This window comes from Bos indicus, chromosome 2 (genome assembly GCF_029378745.1).
Source record: "Bos indicus isolate NIAB-ARS_2022 breed Sahiwal x Tharparkar chromosome 2, NIAB-ARS_B.indTharparkar_mat_pri_1.0, whole genome shotgun sequence".
Classification (NCBI taxonomy): Eukaryota; Metazoa; Chordata; class Mammalia; order Artiodactyla; family Bovidae; genus Bos; species Bos indicus.
Genome location: NC_091761.1, coordinates 90,667,140 through 90,687,063, shown reverse-complemented (window position 1 = coordinate 90,687,063; position 19,924 = coordinate 90,667,140). Strand labels below are relative to the sequence as shown.

Here is a 19,924-nt window from a genome sequence, read left to right as displayed (position 1 = left end):
CAATTAAATAAGAATACTTAGGTGGGAGGCCTTGGCAGGTTTTTAAATTTTAATTAAAAAAAATTTTTTTTTTTTTTTTTTTGCTACTCAGCAAGGCTTGTGGGATCTTAGTTCCCTGACCAGGGATTGAACCTGGCTGGCAGTAGAAGCACAGAGTCCTAACCACTGGACTGCCAGGAAACTTCTCCTCCACCCCAACCACCTACTTAAAAATATATTATTTTTCTTGGTGGTTTTAAAAAACGTCTTGCAGTGATGCTACTGTGAAGCCAGGGGTCAGAACCACAGGTTCGAGCTAAAGGCTCCTTTAGGGGTAGTCCTAGGTGTAGATGTGTCAGACTCCTATTTAATCTTATGCAAATCCACTTTTCCAATGAAACGGTCTCTCAGTTTCTGTGAAGAGTGTCTTAGATTTCTTGTTCTTCCTGATGCCTCCTCCTCAGTCAGAAGTATGCCTCTGAGGGGAACACTGGATGGCCACTGTCCCATGGCAGCTCTGTGTATCCAGTATGGGGTGGGTACTTCCTTATCTTATTTAGCCTTTGCAGAGGCAGTGCAGTACTGTGTACTGACAATAAATCTAGAAATTCTGAGTCTACAGCAGGCTCAGAGAAGTTCTGCCCACAGCTTAAAATTTTCATCTGCTATATAGAGTAGAATGCTGTAGCCTTGGCAGCTGGGAGAACTGAGAACCAGAAAGGAAAAAGCTTCCTGAAATCCTTTTTGGAAGACCAGGGGCTATAAAATAAATACATAATAATTAAAAATAGTGCAAGAGCTCTGGAGCTCTTTTGGAGTCAAAAGATCTAAGTCTTGACTCTGCCACTTGATGGTTGCCCAACTTCTGGCAGCAAACATCTAACCCTTTTAATCTTAGCTTGTAGGTGTATGAAATGGGGTGCATCGTACCTGGGTCACGAGTGTGGCTGTAGAGATTAAATGAAATTCAGCAGAATTGTTCCTGTTTGCATGTAACTTCTGTGAGTTTAACCGGTGGTTTAGCTGTGGGTATGCTTGCAGTGTTCAAAGAAAAGGCAGATAGATGTGTGTGTGTAAGTTGCCTGTGGCCCAGCTTTGTGCCACAGTAAAGCAGATTAGGGATGGAGGAATTTCTACAGTGTTGGGGAGGCAAACCGTGCATAAACTCCTGGCTTAGTCAAGAATATGTGCTTGGCTCTGAGGCCTGAATTCACCTTTCCTTTTAACTGTGAGGCCTGTACTTCTCACAGACAAGTGCTGTGCCACCTTTCTGCTCATGAGGGGTGGGTACATGGCCTGGCAGTTCGGGAGCCTCACAGAATGTCTCATTTCAGAGGGACTTTGCCACCCTAGTGTCTTTTATCAGATCTGGCATCTTAAAGGGTCAGAAAAAACAAAGTAAAATAAATAAAATTAGGCAGTTTAATATAATCCGGGGAAGTTTTCTCCACCTCTGCAGTGGTACCAGTGAGGACAGAGATCCCTTTGGCCAGAGTGAGAATATTGAAGCCTACCTTGGAAGGGTCCTCGTGGCTTCTGTCTTCTTCAGGTTCCATGTTTCCAGGGACAGCTGCAGTCTGGGTGGGTGATGACCTTCCATCTATAGAAACTTGGCTCTCAGGAGCTTCAACTTTGGAAGAGACCCAAGGGTCCTCTACACCAGAGCCTGAGCGGAAGAAACCTCCACCTGAGCGGTCTTTGGTTTCCTTAGAGTTAATGCCATCAGGCCCACTCAGCTCCGCAGCTGTTTCCAGATTCCCCTCCTTCCGTGTCCTTTTCCCTTTGGCTCCTGTTTTTTTCCCTTTGGAAATTAGCTGTGATTTCTTTTCAGCTTTTGATTCCTTTGACTTTCCTAGGAGGGAACAATTGGGGATAGAGGCATAGCTAATAAACATGATCTCTGTATCCTTTTCAGTGACTTTAAAACTCCCATGTGCAATGGGATCATCTGTGTGCAGATACCTGAGCCCGCCCTTAGAGTCTGATTTTGTAGGAATCTGCATTTTAGCTATCACTCCAGAGATTTTGAGAAGGGTAGTCCATAGACCCAGGTGGTGCTAGTGGTAAAGAACCCGCCTGCCAATGCAGGAGACATAAGAGATGTGGGCTGAATCCCTGGGTCAGGAAGATCCCTTGGAGGAGGGCATGGCAACCCAAATCCCATGGACAGTGGGGTCTGGCCGGCTACAGTCCATAGGGTCACAAAGAGTCAGACACAACTAAAGCGACTTAGCACAGCACAGCCCATAGACCACCCTTTGAGAACCTGCCTCAACTGTAATCAGCAGTCTTGCTACTAAAAGAGTTCTGATTCACCCTGACCTATGGTGGGGACAAGGCTCTCTGGAGGGAAGAAGACCTATAGGCACAGCTGGAAAATCATGCCTCAAGAGTCTAGCTTGAGGTTGCAACTTTGTAACCTGGCACAGTTTGAGCCTTCCATACTCTAGGGCTTCTTTCTCAATTCACCACTGGGGGCCACAAGTATTTCTTTTTCTAGTCCTGCCAATGCTACCAAGTTACAGGCTACAGCAATGTAAATGCAGCAAGACTTTAAAAACCAGACCTCAAAAATAGATCTGGATAAGCAACAGAGCCCCACTATATAGCACAGGGGACTATATTCAATATCCTGTGATAAACCATAATGGAAAAGAATATTAAAAATGTCTATATTGTATAAACGGGTCACTTTGCTGTAGAGCAGAGATTGGCACAACATTGTAAGTCAACTACACTTCAATTAAAAAAAAAAATCTGGCCCAGGAGGCTGGCTATGCAGTGTCATTCGTTGCTACGGCCTTTGATTTGTTTTGAGGGTCTTCACATGGCCAGGAAGGAATGAGTGTAGGTTTCAGGTTAAAGAAAGTCCTCAGAACACAACATTGTAAATCAACTACACTCCAATAAAAGTTAATTTAAAGAGAAAGAAGGTCCTCAGAAGCATAGGCACCTGAATTCCCAGTGAGGTGCAACACAATGAACTAAGAGGAAAAATGGTAGCTGGAGTAACCATTCAGAGCATGCTGCAAACTTCTCCCTCCCAAATGCTCTCATGGCCCAATTCTCAGCTTGTGACTTGTTTATTATTCATAGAGGCAGGGTTTGAAAGGCATGAGTTTGGAATCAAATGGCAGGTTCAGACCCTGGGTCCACCACTTTTTACTGTTCAGTGTTACTCAAATCAGCCAGCCTCTCCACATGATATAATAATGGTGCTTGCTTTAAGGATATGTGGGGATTTCATGACATCATAAATGCAGAGCTCCTAATGAGAGAGTCAATTCCTAGGCAGGTTGATAAGAAGTCTGGGGTCCCTGAGGAGGAAAAAGGGTCTGGGGCTCTCAAGGAGGAGATAGGGGCCTGGAATTCTTGAGGAGGAAATGACAAATGTTTTTTTCTACATTCCTTAGTAAGGACTATATAACAATAATGTATCCTGCTTGAGGACATGTTTCTCCTTCCTGAAAAACCTTCTGACTAATCTTGTTATCTTAAAATGTATATTATGGGAGTGGGTCTAGTAAGATCTTTACAACCTTGAGACATTCGTTTGATTTATTGTAATAACTAATTTAAAAAGTATATAATTCCCTTCCTAAGACTAGCGAGTGGGGCACTCTCCACCCTCCTTCTGATGTCTATGTCAGAAGCTTTCTTTGTCCCTTTGAGTGATCAAGCCTGGTCCCAAAGCTAAGTCTTCTTTGGAGATCAAGAATCTGACATCGTTCGCCGTAAGCTATCACTAATACACTGTGTGTTCATTTAGTAGGTGTTGGTATTATTTTTGTAATTTCCTTTCTTGTTAATTACAGGCCTCCAGGTCCCCCAGTTTCCTCTATCCCTGTCTCCCAAGATACTGACATGAAGTAAGGGCGCAACACCATCTTAGCTGTGGTCATCAAGGAGACTCAGCATAGACAGTTTGTCCCATAGGATCCATGCTGATTCTCTGTGACACCTTCCGGCTCCCATTAGGTGTCTTCTCCCGGATGGACTCTTACCAACAGCAGCCTCTGCTTCCTCACGAAGTTTTCCTTCTTTCTCCCTCTTGGGTGCCTTGGACTTATCTGTCTTGGCCCTTTTCCTGCTCTTGGCTTTTTCAATCAATTCCATCTCCTAAAGGGGAAAATTAAGGAAAGGGAACATTTTAAAGTAGAAAGCAAGGGGAAAAAAAAAAATCAAAAGGAGATTATTTGGGGAATTCCCTGGCAGTCCAGTGGTTAGGACTGGACTTTCAATAGTCACTTTCACTTTGAAAGTGACTTCAGCACTTTTAATACCTGGTCAGGGAACTAAGATCCCAATAGCCAACAAATAAAAATAGAAAACAGAAGAAAAGGGAGATTATGTTGAACAAGACAGAATGGCTTAGAATGGAATTTATATGGGTTCCAGATGAAGCAAATGAATTAGACAGAGAGTGTGGAGCCAGAGGGGAGATCCTAAGATTCAGCCTTTGATATAATTTCAGGTATAATTTCATAGAAGAAAAGAGAAATAGAACATGCTTGATGATCTGCCCCCCCTTTTTAAATAATTACAAAATTTTTTTTTATTTAGTTATATCTTTTTGGCTGTGCTGGGTCTTTTTGCTGCAAAGGCGTTTCTCTAGTTGCAGAGAGTGGGCTTCTCGTGGGTGGCTTCTCTGGTTGCAGAGCTGGGCTTCAGAGTGCAGGCTTCAGTAGTTGCAGTGCTCGGGCTTAGTTGCCCTGTGACATGGGGGATCTTCCTGAACTGGGATCCAACCTATGTCCCCTGCATTGGCAGGAGGATTCTTAACCACTGGATCACCAGGGAAATCCTGTCCCCTTTTTTGATGCTAAACCATCATCTACAAGAGCTGGATCAAAGTGAAGCAGTTTTCACCTTTGACAGATTGGTATCGCCACAATTAATGATTAACTAGTTTAAATCAAAGCCAGCTGTATTCACTGTTGCATCATTTGCTAGCTTTTGGGAAACTTCAAGCATATGACCATGGCTATGTCAGTTTTCACCTTTCCCCAAGGATTGGGACAATATAGTGTTTCTTTCTAATGGGATGGCACAGTCAGGCCATGACTACCCCCCTTAGTACCTATAATATTGTGACAAAATAAGAAATATATGTTTGGTCTTTGAACCTAGCCTCTGACACAGAGCTCCTAAAACCCTTGCACAAACGTACCTCAGAGATAGTGTGGGTTTGGTTGTAGACCACCCCAACAGTGTGAATATGGGAAATAAAGCACATCACATGAATATTTTGTTTCTCAGGGCATATGAAAATTATGTTTACTTATGTAGTCTATTAAAGTGTGCAGTAGCATTATGTCTAAAAAAACAGTGCGCATACCTGAATTTGAAAATGCTATATTGCAAAAAAACTGTTAACTATTATCTGAGCCTTCAACAAATTGTAATCTCTTTCTTTTTTTGCCGTGTCACAAGGCATGTGGGATCTTAGGTCCCCTACCAGGGATTGAACCTGGGCTGCAGCAGTAAAAGTGTTAAGTCCTAGCCACTGAACAACCAGGGAATTCCCCACAAATGTTCTTAATGGCATCTAGGATGGTGAATACTTTCCAGAAGGTTCTCAATTGACTTTACCCAGATCCATCCAAGGAATCACTAACTGTGGCAGCTATAGTCTTAAGAAGTGTATTTGTTAAAAAATAAGAATTGAAAGTCAAAATGACTCCTTGATATGTGGGCTGCAGAATGTTGTGTTAGCAGGCATGAAAACAACCCTAATTTTGTCCATCTCCATTAGAGCTCTTGGCTGGCCTAGCTGATTGTCAACGAGCAGTAATATTTTGAAAGGGATCTTTTTTTTTTTCTGAGCAGTAGGTCTCAGTGGGCTTAAAATACTCAGTAAAACACGTTGCTAACAGATAAGCTGTCATCCAGGCTTTGTTGTTCTACATACAGAACACAGGCAGAATAGATTTAGCATAAATCTTAAGGGCCCTAGGATTTTTGGAATGGTAAATGAGCACGGGCTTCAACTTCAAGTCACAAGCTGCATTAGCCCCTAACATGATGTCAGCCTGTCCTTTGAAGCTTTGATGCCAGGCATTGATGTGTCTCCAGCTCTGAAAGTCCAAGATGGCATCTTCTTTCAACATAAGGCTGTTCATCAACATTGAAGATCTGTTGTTTAGAGTAGCCACCTTCATTATCTTAGAGCTTCTGGATAACTTGCGGCTTCACCTTCATGCCTTAAACCTTATGAACCAACATTTGCTCACTTCAAATTCATCTTCTGCAGCTTCTTCACCTCTCTGAGCCTTCACAGAATTGAAGAAAGTTAAGACCTTGCTCTGGTTTAGGCTTTGGCTTATGAGAATGTTGTGGTTGGTTTGATCTTCCATCCAGACCACTTAAACCTTCTCCATATCAGCAATAAGCCCGTTTTATTTTCTTACCATTCATGTATTCACTGGAGTAGCACTTTTAATTTCCTTCAAGAACTTTTCCTTTGCAGTCACAACTTAGCTAACCATTTGGTGCAAGAGGCCAAGCTTTTTGGCCCCTCTCAGCTTTCCACGTGGCTTCCTCATTAACCATTTCTAGCTTTTGATATAAATTGAGAAACATGAGTTGTTGTTCGCTGTTGTGAGACACAGGAGACGTTTCCTTTTACATGAACACTTAGAGGCTCCTGCAGGGTTATCAACTGGCCTGATTTCAATGTTGTCGTGTCTCGGGGAAGGGGGGTGGGGGAGAGGCTTGAGGAAAGGAACAGAGGGAACGGCTGGTTGGTGGAGCAGTCAGAACACACACATTTATTGATTAAATTGACCATCTCATATGGGTATGGTTCATGATACCCCAAAACAATTACAATGGTAACATCAAATATCACTTACTGATCACACTTTAGCATCAATATCAGTAACAGATACACAGATGATACCACCCTTATGGCAGAAAATGAAGAACTAAAGAGCTTCTTGATGAAAGTGAAAGAGGAGAGTGAAAAATTTGGCTTAAAACTCAACATTCATAAAACTGAGATCATGGCATCCAGTCCCATCACTTAATGGCAAATAGATGGGGAAACAGTGGAGACAGTGGCTGACTTTATTTTTTTGGGGCTCCAGAATCACTGCAGATGGTGACTGCAGCCATGAAATTAAAAGACACTTGCTCCTTGGAAGAAAAGCTATGACCAACCTAGACAGCATATTGAAAAGTAGAGACATTGCTTTGCCAACAAAGGTCTGTTTAGTCCAAGCTATGGTTTTTCCGGTAGTCATTTTGGATGTGAGAGTTGGACCATAAAGAAAGCTGAGTGCCAAAGGATTGATGCTTTTGAACTGTGGTGTTAGAGAAGACTCTTGAGAGTCCCTTGGACTGCAAGGAGATCCAACCAGTCCATCCTAAAGGAAATCAGTCCTGAATATCATTGGAAGGACTGATGCTGAAGCTGAAGCTCCAATTCTTTGGCCACCTGTTACGAAGAACTGACTCATTGGAAAAGACCGTGATGCTGGGAAAGATTGAAGGCAGGAGGAGAACGGGATGACAGAGGGTGAAATAGTTGGATGGCATCAGTGACTCGATGTACATGAGTATGAGCAAGCCCCAAGAGTTGGTGATGGACAGGGAGGCCTGGCGTGCTGCATGCAGTCCATGGGGTCACAAAGAGTTGGACACGACTGAACTGAACTGATCACATCACCAAAACAAATACAATAATAATGAAAAAGCTTGAAATGTTTCGAGATTATCAAAATGTGACACAGAGACATGAAATGAGCAAATGCTGTTCGAAAAAATGGTGCTGATAGACTTGCTTGAACTTTCAATATGTAAAATCACATTATCTGTGAAGCCAATAAAGTGAAGCACAATAAAATGAGAGACATGCCTGTAACTTCTGGAGCATAAACATGAAAGGATTGTCTTTTGTTATTCATTAACAAGCCCCTTTCAACAGCACCTGAGATTATGTTAATACCATTATTTTGGAAAGCCCCTGAAAAGGGGCACTGGTTACCAGGAGAACCAATCACATGATCAGAACATTGGACTTTTCAGCCCCCTGCCCCTCCCACTACCTTAGAGGAGGGGAGAAGGGTTAGAAGTTGCATTAATCACCATTTGCCAGTGACTTAATCAATTCTGCTTGTGTAACAAAGCCCCCATAAAAGCTCTAACCAAATGTGTTCAGACTGCTCCAGGGCTGGTGAACACATCTGTGTGGTAGGAGGGTGGCACATCCCAAACTCCAAGGGGACAGGAGCACCTGTGCTTGGGACCCGTCAGGGCCTTGCCCTGTGTGTCTCTTCCTCGCTGTTCACGTGGACAGTGAGTCCCCTGCATATGAACCTTCAAGTTGTGAACTTCCAAAGATGTGGACATGCATTTGCATGTCCAATCACATGTTAGTTCACGTGTCTGGTGTACATTGTCACATGCATGCGTCCTCTACAAGTGGTTGTGCTTTTGTGTACTTTACAATTTGATAGAGTAGTACAGTATCTTTACTGCAAGACCAGGATGTTCACCCAATGCCAGCCCTCGTACGCCAGCACTGTTCTACTCTACTTTTCAAGTGTTAGTCGCTCAGTTGTGTCTGACTCTTTGGGACACCATGGACTGTAGCCCGCCAGGCTCCTCTCTGTCCTTGGGATTCTCCAGGGAAGAATACTGGAGTGGGTTGTCATTCCCTTCTCCAGGGGATCTTCCTGACCCAGGGATTGAACCCAGGTCTCAAGCACTGCCGGCCAATTTTAGGGAAGAATAAAAATGTTTTGTTTCTGTATTTGTTATGAATTATTTGTGTGAAAGGGCTTCCCTGGTGGCTCAGATGGTAAAGTGTCTGCCTGCAGTGCAGGAGATCTGGGTTTGATCCCTGGGTTGGGGAGATCTCCTGGAGAAGGAAATGGCAACCCACTCCAGTACTCTTGCCTGGAAAATTCCATGGACTGAGCAGCCTGGTAGGCTACAGTCCATGGGGCTGCAAAGAATCGGACACGACTGAGCGACTTCACTTTACTTTATTTGTGTGAAAAGTATTACAAACCTATTGCAGTATAGTACTATATAGCTGACTGTGTTAGCTGGGTACCTAGGCTAACTTTATTGCACTTAATGAACAAACTGAACTTATGAACATGCTCTTAAACTCATTTGTATGTAGGGGACTTACTGTATCCTTTAAAATATCTTTTGTAATAAATCAGTAGTAGTAAGTAAATGTTTCCTGAGCTATTCTAGCAAATTACTGAAACTGAGGATGGGTTGTAGGAACCCCCTATTTATAGCTTTTTGATCAGAAGTACAGGTGACAACCTGAGACTTGGTGGCTGAAGTGGAACAGGCATGTGGGACTGAGCCCTTAACCTGTGGGGTCTGTGCTAATTCCTGGTAGTTAGCGTCAGAGTAGAATTGTAGGTCACCTGGTTGGTCTCCAGAGAGCTGAAGAATTGGTTGATGTGGGAAAAGCCTTCACACATTTGATGTCGGAAATGACATGAAAGTGTAGGAAAACTAAGCTTCCTTCTAGTACCTTTGTAGAAATTAGAAAAGGGTACCCCCTGCTTCAGAAAGATGCAACCCATTACTGGGATGCAGGGCATAGTGAGTGAACCACAGAGTGGATTTGAGCTCTCACTGCCCCCTTTGCAGTTGGCCTTGTCTAGTAAGCAGTCTATACAACTGGACATGGCAACCGTGATGGGAGCACCTTCCAGGTGGGGTTTTGGACCAAGCGCCTACCTAGGTGTTTACACTCACGTTACTGATGTTGTTTGATGTCTTCTGGTTGAACAGCCTTGGCTCAGTCTTCCCTTCTTTTCCTCTTGGAAGAAAAGATGTGTCTATAGGATCCAGCCCTTCTGGTGAGTCAGGCCCATGTCCTGACAGTCCTCTGTGCCGATGGTGTACATTATAATCTTTGCTCCTTTGGGAAAAAGTAAAACAGCAGAACCAAACTAAAGAAAAACTCTGGTGTACACACCACTATATGTAGAATAAACAAGAGAATTTGCTGTATAGAATAGGGAACTCTAGACGATACCTTGTTATAGCCTACAATGGAAAAGAACCAGAAAAAAAAAAGTTATGTATAATTGAATCACTTTGCTGTTCACCTGAAACTGGATCACAGCCTTGTCGTGGCGAAGGGGCCAGCATAACTCAATGAAGCTATGAGCCATGCCATGCAGGGCCACCAAAGACAGAGCAGTCATAGTGGAGCTTCTGACAAAATGTGGTCCACAGGAGGAGGAAATGGCAACCCACTCCAGTATTCTTGCCTAGAGAACCTCATGAACAGTTTGAAAAGGCAAAAGATATGACACCAAGATAAGACCTCCTCCCATATGCTTTGGGGGATAGCAGAGGGCAATTACTAATAGCTCCAGAAAGAATGAAGCAGCCGGGCCAAAGCAGGAACAGTCCTAAGCTGTGGATGTGTCTAGTGTTGTAAAGGACAATATTGCATAGAAGCCTGGAATGTTAGGTCTGTGAATCAAGGTAAACTGGACGTGGTCAAGCAGCAGATGGTAAGACTGATCATGGACATCTTAGGACTCAGTGAACTAAAATGGACGGGAATGGGTGAATTTAATTCAGATGACCATTATATCTAGTACTATGGGCAAAAATGCCTTAGAAGAAATAGCCTTCATAGACAACAAAAGAGTTCAAGATGCAGTACTTGGGTACAACCTCAAAAGTGACAGAATGAGCTTGGGTCGTTTCTAAGCAAACCATTCAACATCATTGTATATGATGACCATACTTCAATTACAAAGAAAAAGAAAACCTCTAGTGAGCAAGAAAGAGGGGAAAATGAACAAACGCTGACTGAACCACTGTGCTCTGCCAGGCACTGCACTGTGGCGGGCATTTTACACACGTGGTCAGCCCTCTTTCTCTCAACACATCCCTGAATAAAGGAGATTAGAAAGTCTGGCCTTCACTTTTGGGGTTCTCTCAGGCTGAAGTTTCTTTTATCTGTGGCTTAGTTGAAGAAAAAGTGACCTTTAAGAAAGAGTGTCATCAGAACATGAACCTACCTATATATCCATTTTTTACACCCTCTGAATTCTATTCTTGATCAAATTCAGCCACCAAAGTTCACTGCTGTATGAGTATGATCCTGTGTAGAACCGCTGTCACGGACCATTTGCCTGGAGGGCAGCTGACTTACGTTCTCCAGGTAAAAATGTCACCACGACAGAGCCACATGGATTCAGTGACGGCTGCTGCAGCAGCTACTGTTGTGCCAGGCCTGGTCCTGAAGATTTTATTTTTTAGCTAAATCAGTATTATATTTACTGTGCTGGGCTAGTACAGAGCCTTACTATAGAAACTTGAGAAATACTTGTCGAATGAGGTAAATGGAATTTCCTATAAATAAATGAGTCTTTAAGTCATTCAATGTCACTCTATAAAAACCCATAGAAATATCCTTTAGAATTTAGTGGTAGGAAAACCTTTATTTCCCCTGAGGAATAAGCATGCTGCAAACAAGAACCACAAAACCTGATTGAGTTGCTCCTTTCTGGCTTTTTTTGCTTTCACATTCAGTCTGAAAGTCTGAAGTTTTCTATTTTTCAGTTTTCTCTTTTTTTTGAAAGTCTGAACTTTAGTCACTTACTGGAGATTGTTGATGTTGTTTTTTCTTTTCCTCCAGATTAAAAAATATATATATTTTTTTATATTATCTAGTTTCTTGGTTTTTTTTTTTTTTTTTTGGTGGATAGGCTGGGGTGGGGGGGTGTGCGTTATTATAAGCAGTTTAAATCCATTTGGAGAAGATGAAATACAAAAGTTAAAAAGTGGAATTCTTCAGATAGCTGCCTCACCACCCAAGTGCTCGTCCTTCTTTATTCCTAGGGAACGCCCAGCCTTTTTTTGACCCAGGAGGGAATCGTTCTACCACAAGGCAGGTGAGGGCAGATTCGCCAATCACTGAGGCTCATGGGAGGTCACAGGAGGCTGTCGTTCCAGCTGCTACTGCCAAACAAGGCTTAGGTCAGGTGACTGAGCCTGACTGTCTGAGCTGCTGGCTGATGAGCTCATAGTTAGCACATAGCACGTAGGAAGCACTTAATACATGTTAGCAATTTATTAGTATTAATGGTATTACTGATTTTACCCAGGGCTGAGTGAATGCTAAGAGGAGAAACCAAGGTTGAGTTGACAGACCTCTACTTTCTGGGCACGGCCGCAGAGCTCCGATGTGGAAAAACGGAGAAAGTGGCTTCCACACGGTTCAGAGTTCAACTTTGCTTCTCACCCACCCAGCCAAAGAACAGGTTTAAAAGTGGGAAACACATCACAATATAATCCTTCCCCCAAATCTTTGTTTCTTAGCCAGTAATTTGATTCTGGTTGCCAGAGCCTGTGGTTGGTTAGCTGAGAGTCTTCACATGGCTTAGAAAAAAACAGAAATGAAGTTCATTAAAAGCAAAGAAAAACAAAAGTTGAAAAGTCCATGTTAGGACGGCTTTGAATACTTACGCCTTTTGGACAGTATCTGCCTCAGGGGTCTGCATGTGCTTGGCCAGGGAAGCACAAAGAGGGTCAAGGGTCATATTCCTCCGCACTGGGTCTGCGAAGACAAAAAGCATCCTGAATCAGCAAAGGACAGCAGGCTGTGATCCTAGACACGAGAATACATCTACCTGGTGAGCAGTCAACAGCATGCCAATTAGAACAATAGGGTATGTTATACCTAGGAAATTCGCAAATGCTGCAGAAACTAGAGCTGACACATGGCAAGTGATATTAAAATCAGTAAGCCCCATTGGGAAAGCGATGTGACAGTACATATCAAGATCTAGTAAAACGTTCTTGTCTTTGATCAGGAATCTCACTCCTGGGTATTATCATAAGGAAAAAATTTAAAAGAAGAAACAAGCTTTTTGTACAAAGTTGTTCATTACATGGTCAATAATAAAAAATTAGAAACAGCCAAACAATGGGAAATTTGCAATGCATTATTTTGACATTCAAAATTATGGTTGAAAAGATAAATCAGTAGTATGGAAAATACGATATAACGACAAGTAAAAAATAGTAAACTATAGAATTGTGTATTAAAGCTCTATAAAATATGTGTGTAGATGAATAAGAGCTGGAAGAGAAAACAGAAAGAGGAAATAATATGTTAACGGGGTTTATGTGTGTTTAAATTTTTTCTTAAAACCCCAGCGTGGTTATAACCTTGAAAAGAAAATTGATGAAAAAACTGTTATATTTTTGAGGAAGGTTTATGCAGGCTACACAGCTATTGCTGGGTTCTCTGAAGACCGTACTGGGTAGTTTTTAGAATGAGAAGAGTCTCCAGACTGACTTCATATTAGACTAGGATACTTTTTATTTTAGTTACTTTAAACAATTTTTAATTATGAAAGATATATTTCATTGAAGAAAATAGGAAAACACAAGTATAAATAAGAACCCTCCCCATCAACACATAATTATTAGAATGACTAAAAAGCCTGACTATACTGAGAATTAACAAAGATCCAGAGGAACTGGAATGTTCATTCACTGTTGGTTAAAATATAAAATGGTACAACCACTTAGGAAAACTGACCGTTTCCTGAAAAATTAAATATTAAATATACCATATCATCCAGCCATTATACTTCTAGGTATTTTACTCAAAAAGGATGAAAGCATATGTCCACATAAGTACTTATACACAAATGGTCATAGCAACTTTATTTGCAATAGTCAAAAACTTGCGACAACCGACATACCCATCAACAGGTGAATGGATAAAATGCTAGTATACACATACAATGCAAGACTGCTCAGTAGCAAATAGAAAGGAAGTTTTGATACACTCAACAATATGGATGAATCTCAAAAGAATTATGTGGAGTAAAAGCAACCAAAGAACGGTATGTATGGTATGCTTCCATTTAGTAAATTCTAGAAAGTGAAAACCAGTCTATAGTGACAGAAAGCAGATTGGTTTGGAAATGAGAGAGACTGGTGTTAGAGACCGGAGGCAGAAGAATCGTTTGGAAAAGATGAAATGTTTTGTCTTGATTGTGGTGAGTTTCACGAGTATAGATATGTATCAGAACTTACCTAGTAGATCTTGAGTTCTCATCACAAGAAAAAAAAGTAACTGTGTGTGCTGACTGATGTTAACTGTGGTAACCATTTTGCAATATATATCACATCATAGTGTGGTACCTCTTAAACTAATTACAATGTTATATGTCAATTATATCTCCAGAAAACTAGAAGCTGCCCCTTCAAATCATAGCAATATTTAATGTTTCTATAGAAGAAAATTGATGGTAGAATAATTTTATATTCTACTAAATAATTATACATAATTAAAATCTAAGGAAAAGTGAAGTTGATTGCATTAAAATCTTTATAGAAAAATAGCAATATTTAACACTTAAAGATAATTTATCTAATTGTACAATTTAAATACGTATAATTTATTATAAGGCTGTTTAAAAAGCTTAACAAAGTTAAGTTATATGGCCACCTCATGCAAAGAGTTGACTCATTGGAAAAGACTCTGATGCTGGGAGGGATTGGGGGCAGGAGGAGAAGGGGACGACAGAGGATGAGATGGCTGGATGGCATCACTGACTCGATGGACGTGAGTTTGGGTGAACTCCGGGAGTTGGTGATGGATAGGGAGGCCTGGCGTGCTGTGGTTCATGGGGTCGCAAAGAGTTGGACACGACTGAGCAACTGAACTGAACTGAACTGAAGATATATTAATACAAATAAAGTGTTTAAAACAGTGCTGGCACCTGCTAAAAACAAGACCCCCCAAAAAAATTAACCCACCACTACAACAAAACCCCCAAAACCCAAAAAACCCTGACTCATGGTCAAGGTTTTATGTATGTAGTTGTACTTACATACAACTACAGCAAATATTTTGGTGTATATACTTTCATGCATATATAGTAAATATATACTCATATTTTAATAAGTTAATGAAATAATACATATAATTCAAATCAACTTTTATATTATTAGAATCTCCTATATCATTAAATATCCTAAAAATGATTTTAATACCAGCATGGCATTTCATCATATGGATACCTTAACTGACTTAACCAAACATGTAGCTATTAAAATTCAAGTTGTTTTGAATTTTTATAACTAAAATGTACTTTATATAGCATATGCTTATAAGGAATGTTTCTGTTTACCAAAGGACTTAATTCTTTGTCCACATCTATTACGATTGAAGAATGTACAGTCTTAAGGGTAAAATGTCTATTGCTGAATTGCTTCCCAGAAAATTTGTACCAATTTACATGCCAAAGAAATCGTCATTCATTCCTTCATTTATCCCATGTTTATTAAATACCTGCTACATGATGGTCATTATATTAGGTGCTGGGAATATAGTGGTGAGTAGGATGGATACACACCCTGGTCTCAGGAAGCTTAAATTTTAGTCAGGAAGATGGATACTAGCACAAAGTAAAACAAAAGAAAAATGAAATAATTAAAAAAGTTAAAAAAAAAACTTTTTGAAACGAAGACTCTAATATTCAATCCCTTCTCTCTTTGAGCAGTAGATTCTTGCATGAATTAATTGATTTTTCCTCAATTTTGTTTATTTAAAGATATCATAACTTCAAAGAGCCCCTTGATGAAAGTGAAAAAGGAGAGTGAAAAAGTTGGTTTAAAACTCAACATTCAGAAAACTAAGATCATGGCATCCGGTCCCATCACTTCATGGCAAATAGATGGGGAAACAATGGAAACAGTGAGAGACTTTATTGTTTTGGGCTCCAAAATCACTGCAGATGATGACTGCATCCATTAAATTAGAAGTTGCTTGCTCCTTGGAAGAAAAGCTATGATCAACAGACAGCATATTAAGAAGCAGAGACGTTATTACTTTGCCAACAAAGGTCCATGTAGTCAAAGCAATGGTTTCTTCAGTAGTCATGTATGGATGTGAGAGTTCGACCACAAAGAAAGCTGAGCGCTGAAGAATTGATGCTTTTGAACTGTGGTGTTGGAGAAGACTCTTGAGAGTCCCTTGGACTGCAAGGAGATCCAACCAGTCCATCCTAAAGGAAATCCGTCCTGAATATTCACTGGAAGGACTGATGCTGAAGCTGAAACTCCAATAGTTTGGCTACCTGATATGAAGAACTGACTCATTGGAAAAGACGCTGATGCTGGGAAAGATTGAAGGCAGGGGGAGAAGGGGACAAAAGAGGATGAGATGGTTGGATGGCATCACTGAAGCTTTAGTTGGTGATGGACAGGGAAACTTGGTGTGCTGCAGTCCATGGGGCTGCAAAGAGTCAGACACAACTGAGCAACTGAACTGGTAACTTCAAAAAAAGATTTGAAAAGAAAAAATGTACCTGTTATCCCACCAGCATTATTCCCTTAATACTAGTAATAATTTACTCATTTTTCAGTGTTCAGTGGTGTCTGCACTGCCATGCAGAGGAACTTGGGTTCCTTTCTGCTATTCCCAAATGTTAAGGATGGCATCTACTGTCTCATACATCAACCTCCAGACTTTGGAGTGTGGACAAAATTGTCAGTGTATGAGGTTGCTGAGGAAACTGGAAAGGTTGATTGGCTTGGTACCCGGAATTTATTTTGTCTTGGATAACATGTAAATATTAATAGAGAGTTGGAACTGATTTAAGTATTTTTGTGATTAAGAGGAATTCTGTGAAGGTTTCTTTCCCTAATTTGCGGGCTTAATAAAATCTGTCTGATGGAACGGATTTCACTGCTCTTCACCACTGTTTTGAAATTTGGGACAAAGCACTATATGACCAGCAGAGGGCGCGTTTGTATTGACCAAAAGCTGAGGGTTTACAACTAGTGTGATTTCACGGTTTTGATTAGAATTGATATCCTGTCGCTGGGAAGTGGACCATAGAAGAGTGTTTTGTTGTTTCTCTAGTAAAACAACCTTATATTTAGGAAGTATTGGAATAAACCAAGTCAGTATTTGACTAATAGCCTACAATTTTCAGTTAAGTTCAGTCGCTGAGTTGTGTCCTACTCTGCGACCCCATGAATTGCAGCACACCAGGCCTCCCTGTCCATCACCAACTCCTGGAGTTCACTCAAACTCACGTCCATCGAGTCAGTGATGCCATCCAGCCATCTCATCCTCTGTCGTCCCCTTCTCCTTCTGCCCCCAGTCCCTCCCAGCATCAGAGTTTTTTCCAATGAGTCAGCTCTTCGCATGAGGTGGCCAAAGTACTGGAGTTTCAGCTTCAGCATCATTCCTTCCAAAGAACACCCAGGACTGATCTCCCTTAGGATGGACTGGTTGGATCTCCTTGCAGTCCAAGGAACTCTCAAGAGTTTTCTCCAACACCACGGTTCCAAAGCATCAATTCTTCAGCACTCAGCTTTCTTCACAGTCCAACTCTCACATCCATACATGACCACTGGAAAAACCATAGCCTTGACTAGACAGACCTTTGTTGGCAAAGTACTGTCTCTGCTTTTCAATATGCTATCTAGGTTGGTCATAACTTTCCTTCCAAGGAGCAAGCGTCTTTTAATTTCATGGCTGCAATCACCATCTGCAGTGATTTTGGAGCCCAGAAAAATAAAGTCTGACACTGTTTCCACTGTTTCCCCATCTATTTCCCATGAAGTGATGGGACCAGATGCCATGATCTTCATTTTCTGAATGTTGAGCTTTAAGCCAACTTTTTCACTCTCCTCTTTCACTTTGATGAAGAGGCTTTTTAGTTCCTCTTCACTTTCTGGCATAAGGGTGGTGTCATCTGCATATCTGAGGTTATTGATATTTCTCCTGGCAATCTTGATTCCAGCTTGTGCTTCTTCCAGCCCAGCATTTCTCATGATGTACTCTGCATATAAGCAGGGTGGCAATATACAGCCTTGACGAACTCCTTTTCCTATTTGGAACCAGTCTGTTGTTCCATGTCCAGTTCTAACTGTTGCTTCCTGACCTGCATATAGGTTTCTCAAGAGGCAGGTCAGGTGGTCTGGTATGCCCATCTCTTTTAACTGTTTTTAAAAAAGCTAAAACAGCAGAGCATAGAAAAACTACTGTATAATGATCACCCATGTACTTACCACCTACCTTTGTGAAATCTTAACATTTTGCCATATTCGATGCACATTTTTTCTGAAGATGTGCATCTTCAGATGCACATAAATAAAACAATTCAGATATCATCTAAGGCTTTATTGTATCACATAAAATCCTATTTCCCTCACTCTCTCCCCAGAGGGGAGTCACTAAGTCATGTCCAACTCTTTGTGACCCCATAGACTACAGCCCGCCAGGCTCCACTGTCCGTGGGATTATCCTGGCAGGAATACTGGAGTCGGTCACCATTTCCTTCTCCAGGGGGTCTTCCCGACCCAGGGATTGAACTCCCATCTCCTGCAATATAGGCGGATTCTTTACCACTGAACCACCATGGAAGCCCTTAAATTTGGTATTTATCAACTGACTGACTTCAGAATATGCTACCCCCTAAACACTGCACCTTGGCATATTGACTACTTTAAGTGGAAGGAATCTGAGAAAGGGGAGTGCAAATTATCAGACCTGCTACTCATGTAAGAAGTAGGTTCTATTGGGTTGGCCAAAAAGTTTGTTTGTGTTTTTCTGTAAGATGTTATGGAAAAACTCAAAAGAACTTTTTGGCCAACTCAATACCTGGAGGAAGGGAGCACCCTTATCTCTGAAGACAGAGGGACTCTGAGAGGAAAGCAGACAAACAAGCCTTGCTCTCCTTCCTCGACTTGATTACCCTTTGTACATATCCCTTTCTCCTATCACATTTTCCCACAACTCTCCACTCTTCATCAAACCTACTTAAAAAAATGCTCAGGCTTAACCACTTCTTCTGGTCCTTATTTCTTTATAAAACCTCCCATGTGACATAAAGCTTATATCAAATAAATCTGTGTGCTTTTCTCTTAGTCTGTCTTTGTCATTTTAATTTTCAGGCCCAGCTAGGGCCTCAAAGAGAGTAGAAGAAAAGTTTTTCCTCTCCTACACAGGTCTCTCCCAGGTGGCTCAGTGGTAAAGAGTCTGCCTGCCAATGCAGAAGTCATAGGAGATGTGGGTTCGATCCCTGGGTTGGGAAGATCCCCTGGAGGAGGAAATGGCAACCCACTCCAGTATTCCTGCCTAGAGAATCCCTTGGATAGAGGAGCCTGGCGGGCCCCAGTCCATGGGGTGGCAAAGAGTTGGATACACTGATTGCACACACTAACAGTACTTTCAGATTTTAACAACCAGTAGAGTTACCAGGCTGTGATGGTGCAGGAGTGGCCGAGAGGAGCTACCCCACATCTGAGGTCAGGGGCGGCAGCCGAGAGGGCTACCCCACATCCAAGGAGTGGCGGCTGCGCGGGTGCAGGAGGGCTGAGAGGAGCTACTCCACGTTCAAGGTCAGGAGGGGCGACTCATCCAAGGTAAGGAGCAGTGGCTGCGCTTTGCTGGAGCAGCTGTGAAGAGATACCCCATGTATCTCTCAAGGTAAGAGAAACCCAAGTAAGACGGTATGTGTTGCAAGAGGGCATCAGAGGGCAGGCACACTGAAACCATAATCACATAAAACTAGTCAATCTGATCACATGGACCACAGCCTTGTCTAACTCAATGAAATTAAGCCATGCCATGTGGGGCCACCCAAGACGGACGGGTCATGGTGGAGAGGTCTGACAGAATGTGGTCCACTGGAGAAGGGAATGGCAAACCACTTCAGTATTCTTGCCTTGAGAACCCCATGAACAGTATGAAAAGGCAAAATGATAGGATACTGAAAGGGGAACTCCCCAGGTTGGTAAGTGCCCAATATGCTACTGGAGATCAGTGGAGAAATAACTCCAGAAAGAATGAAGGGAAGGAGCCAAAGCAAAAACAATACCCAGTTGTGGATGTGACTGGTGATGGAAGCAAGGTCCAATGCTGTAAAGAGCAATATTGCATAGGAACCTGGAATGTTAGGTCCATGAATCA

The 19,924-nt window shown here is 41.8% G+C and overlaps 1 protein-coding gene across 5 annotated transcripts in view; it reads right to left on the bottom strand.

Annotated features, from left to right (window-relative positions):
• KIAA2012 (KIAA2012 ortholog) overlaps window positions 1–19,924 on the bottom strand; it is a 126,146-nt gene that overhangs the window by 5,958 nt on the left and 100,264 nt on the right. For 4 of the 5 annotated variants that reach the window (XM_070770257.1, XM_070770263.1, XM_070770265.1 and 1 more), the window contains 4 exons: window positions 12,445–12,535; window positions 9,709–9,874; window positions 3,984–4,098; window positions 1,494–1,831 (listed from right to left, as the gene is read on the bottom strand). In XM_070770257.1, the coding sequence (XP_070626358.1) occupies window positions 1,494–1,831; window positions 3,984–4,098; window positions 9,709–9,874; window positions 12,445–12,535 (710 nt within the window). The remainder of the gene's footprint in view (window positions 1–1,493; window positions 1,832–3,983; window positions 4,099–9,708; window positions 9,875–12,444; window positions 12,536–19,924) is intronic. The other variant, XM_019975179.2, reaches the window with a different exon arrangement.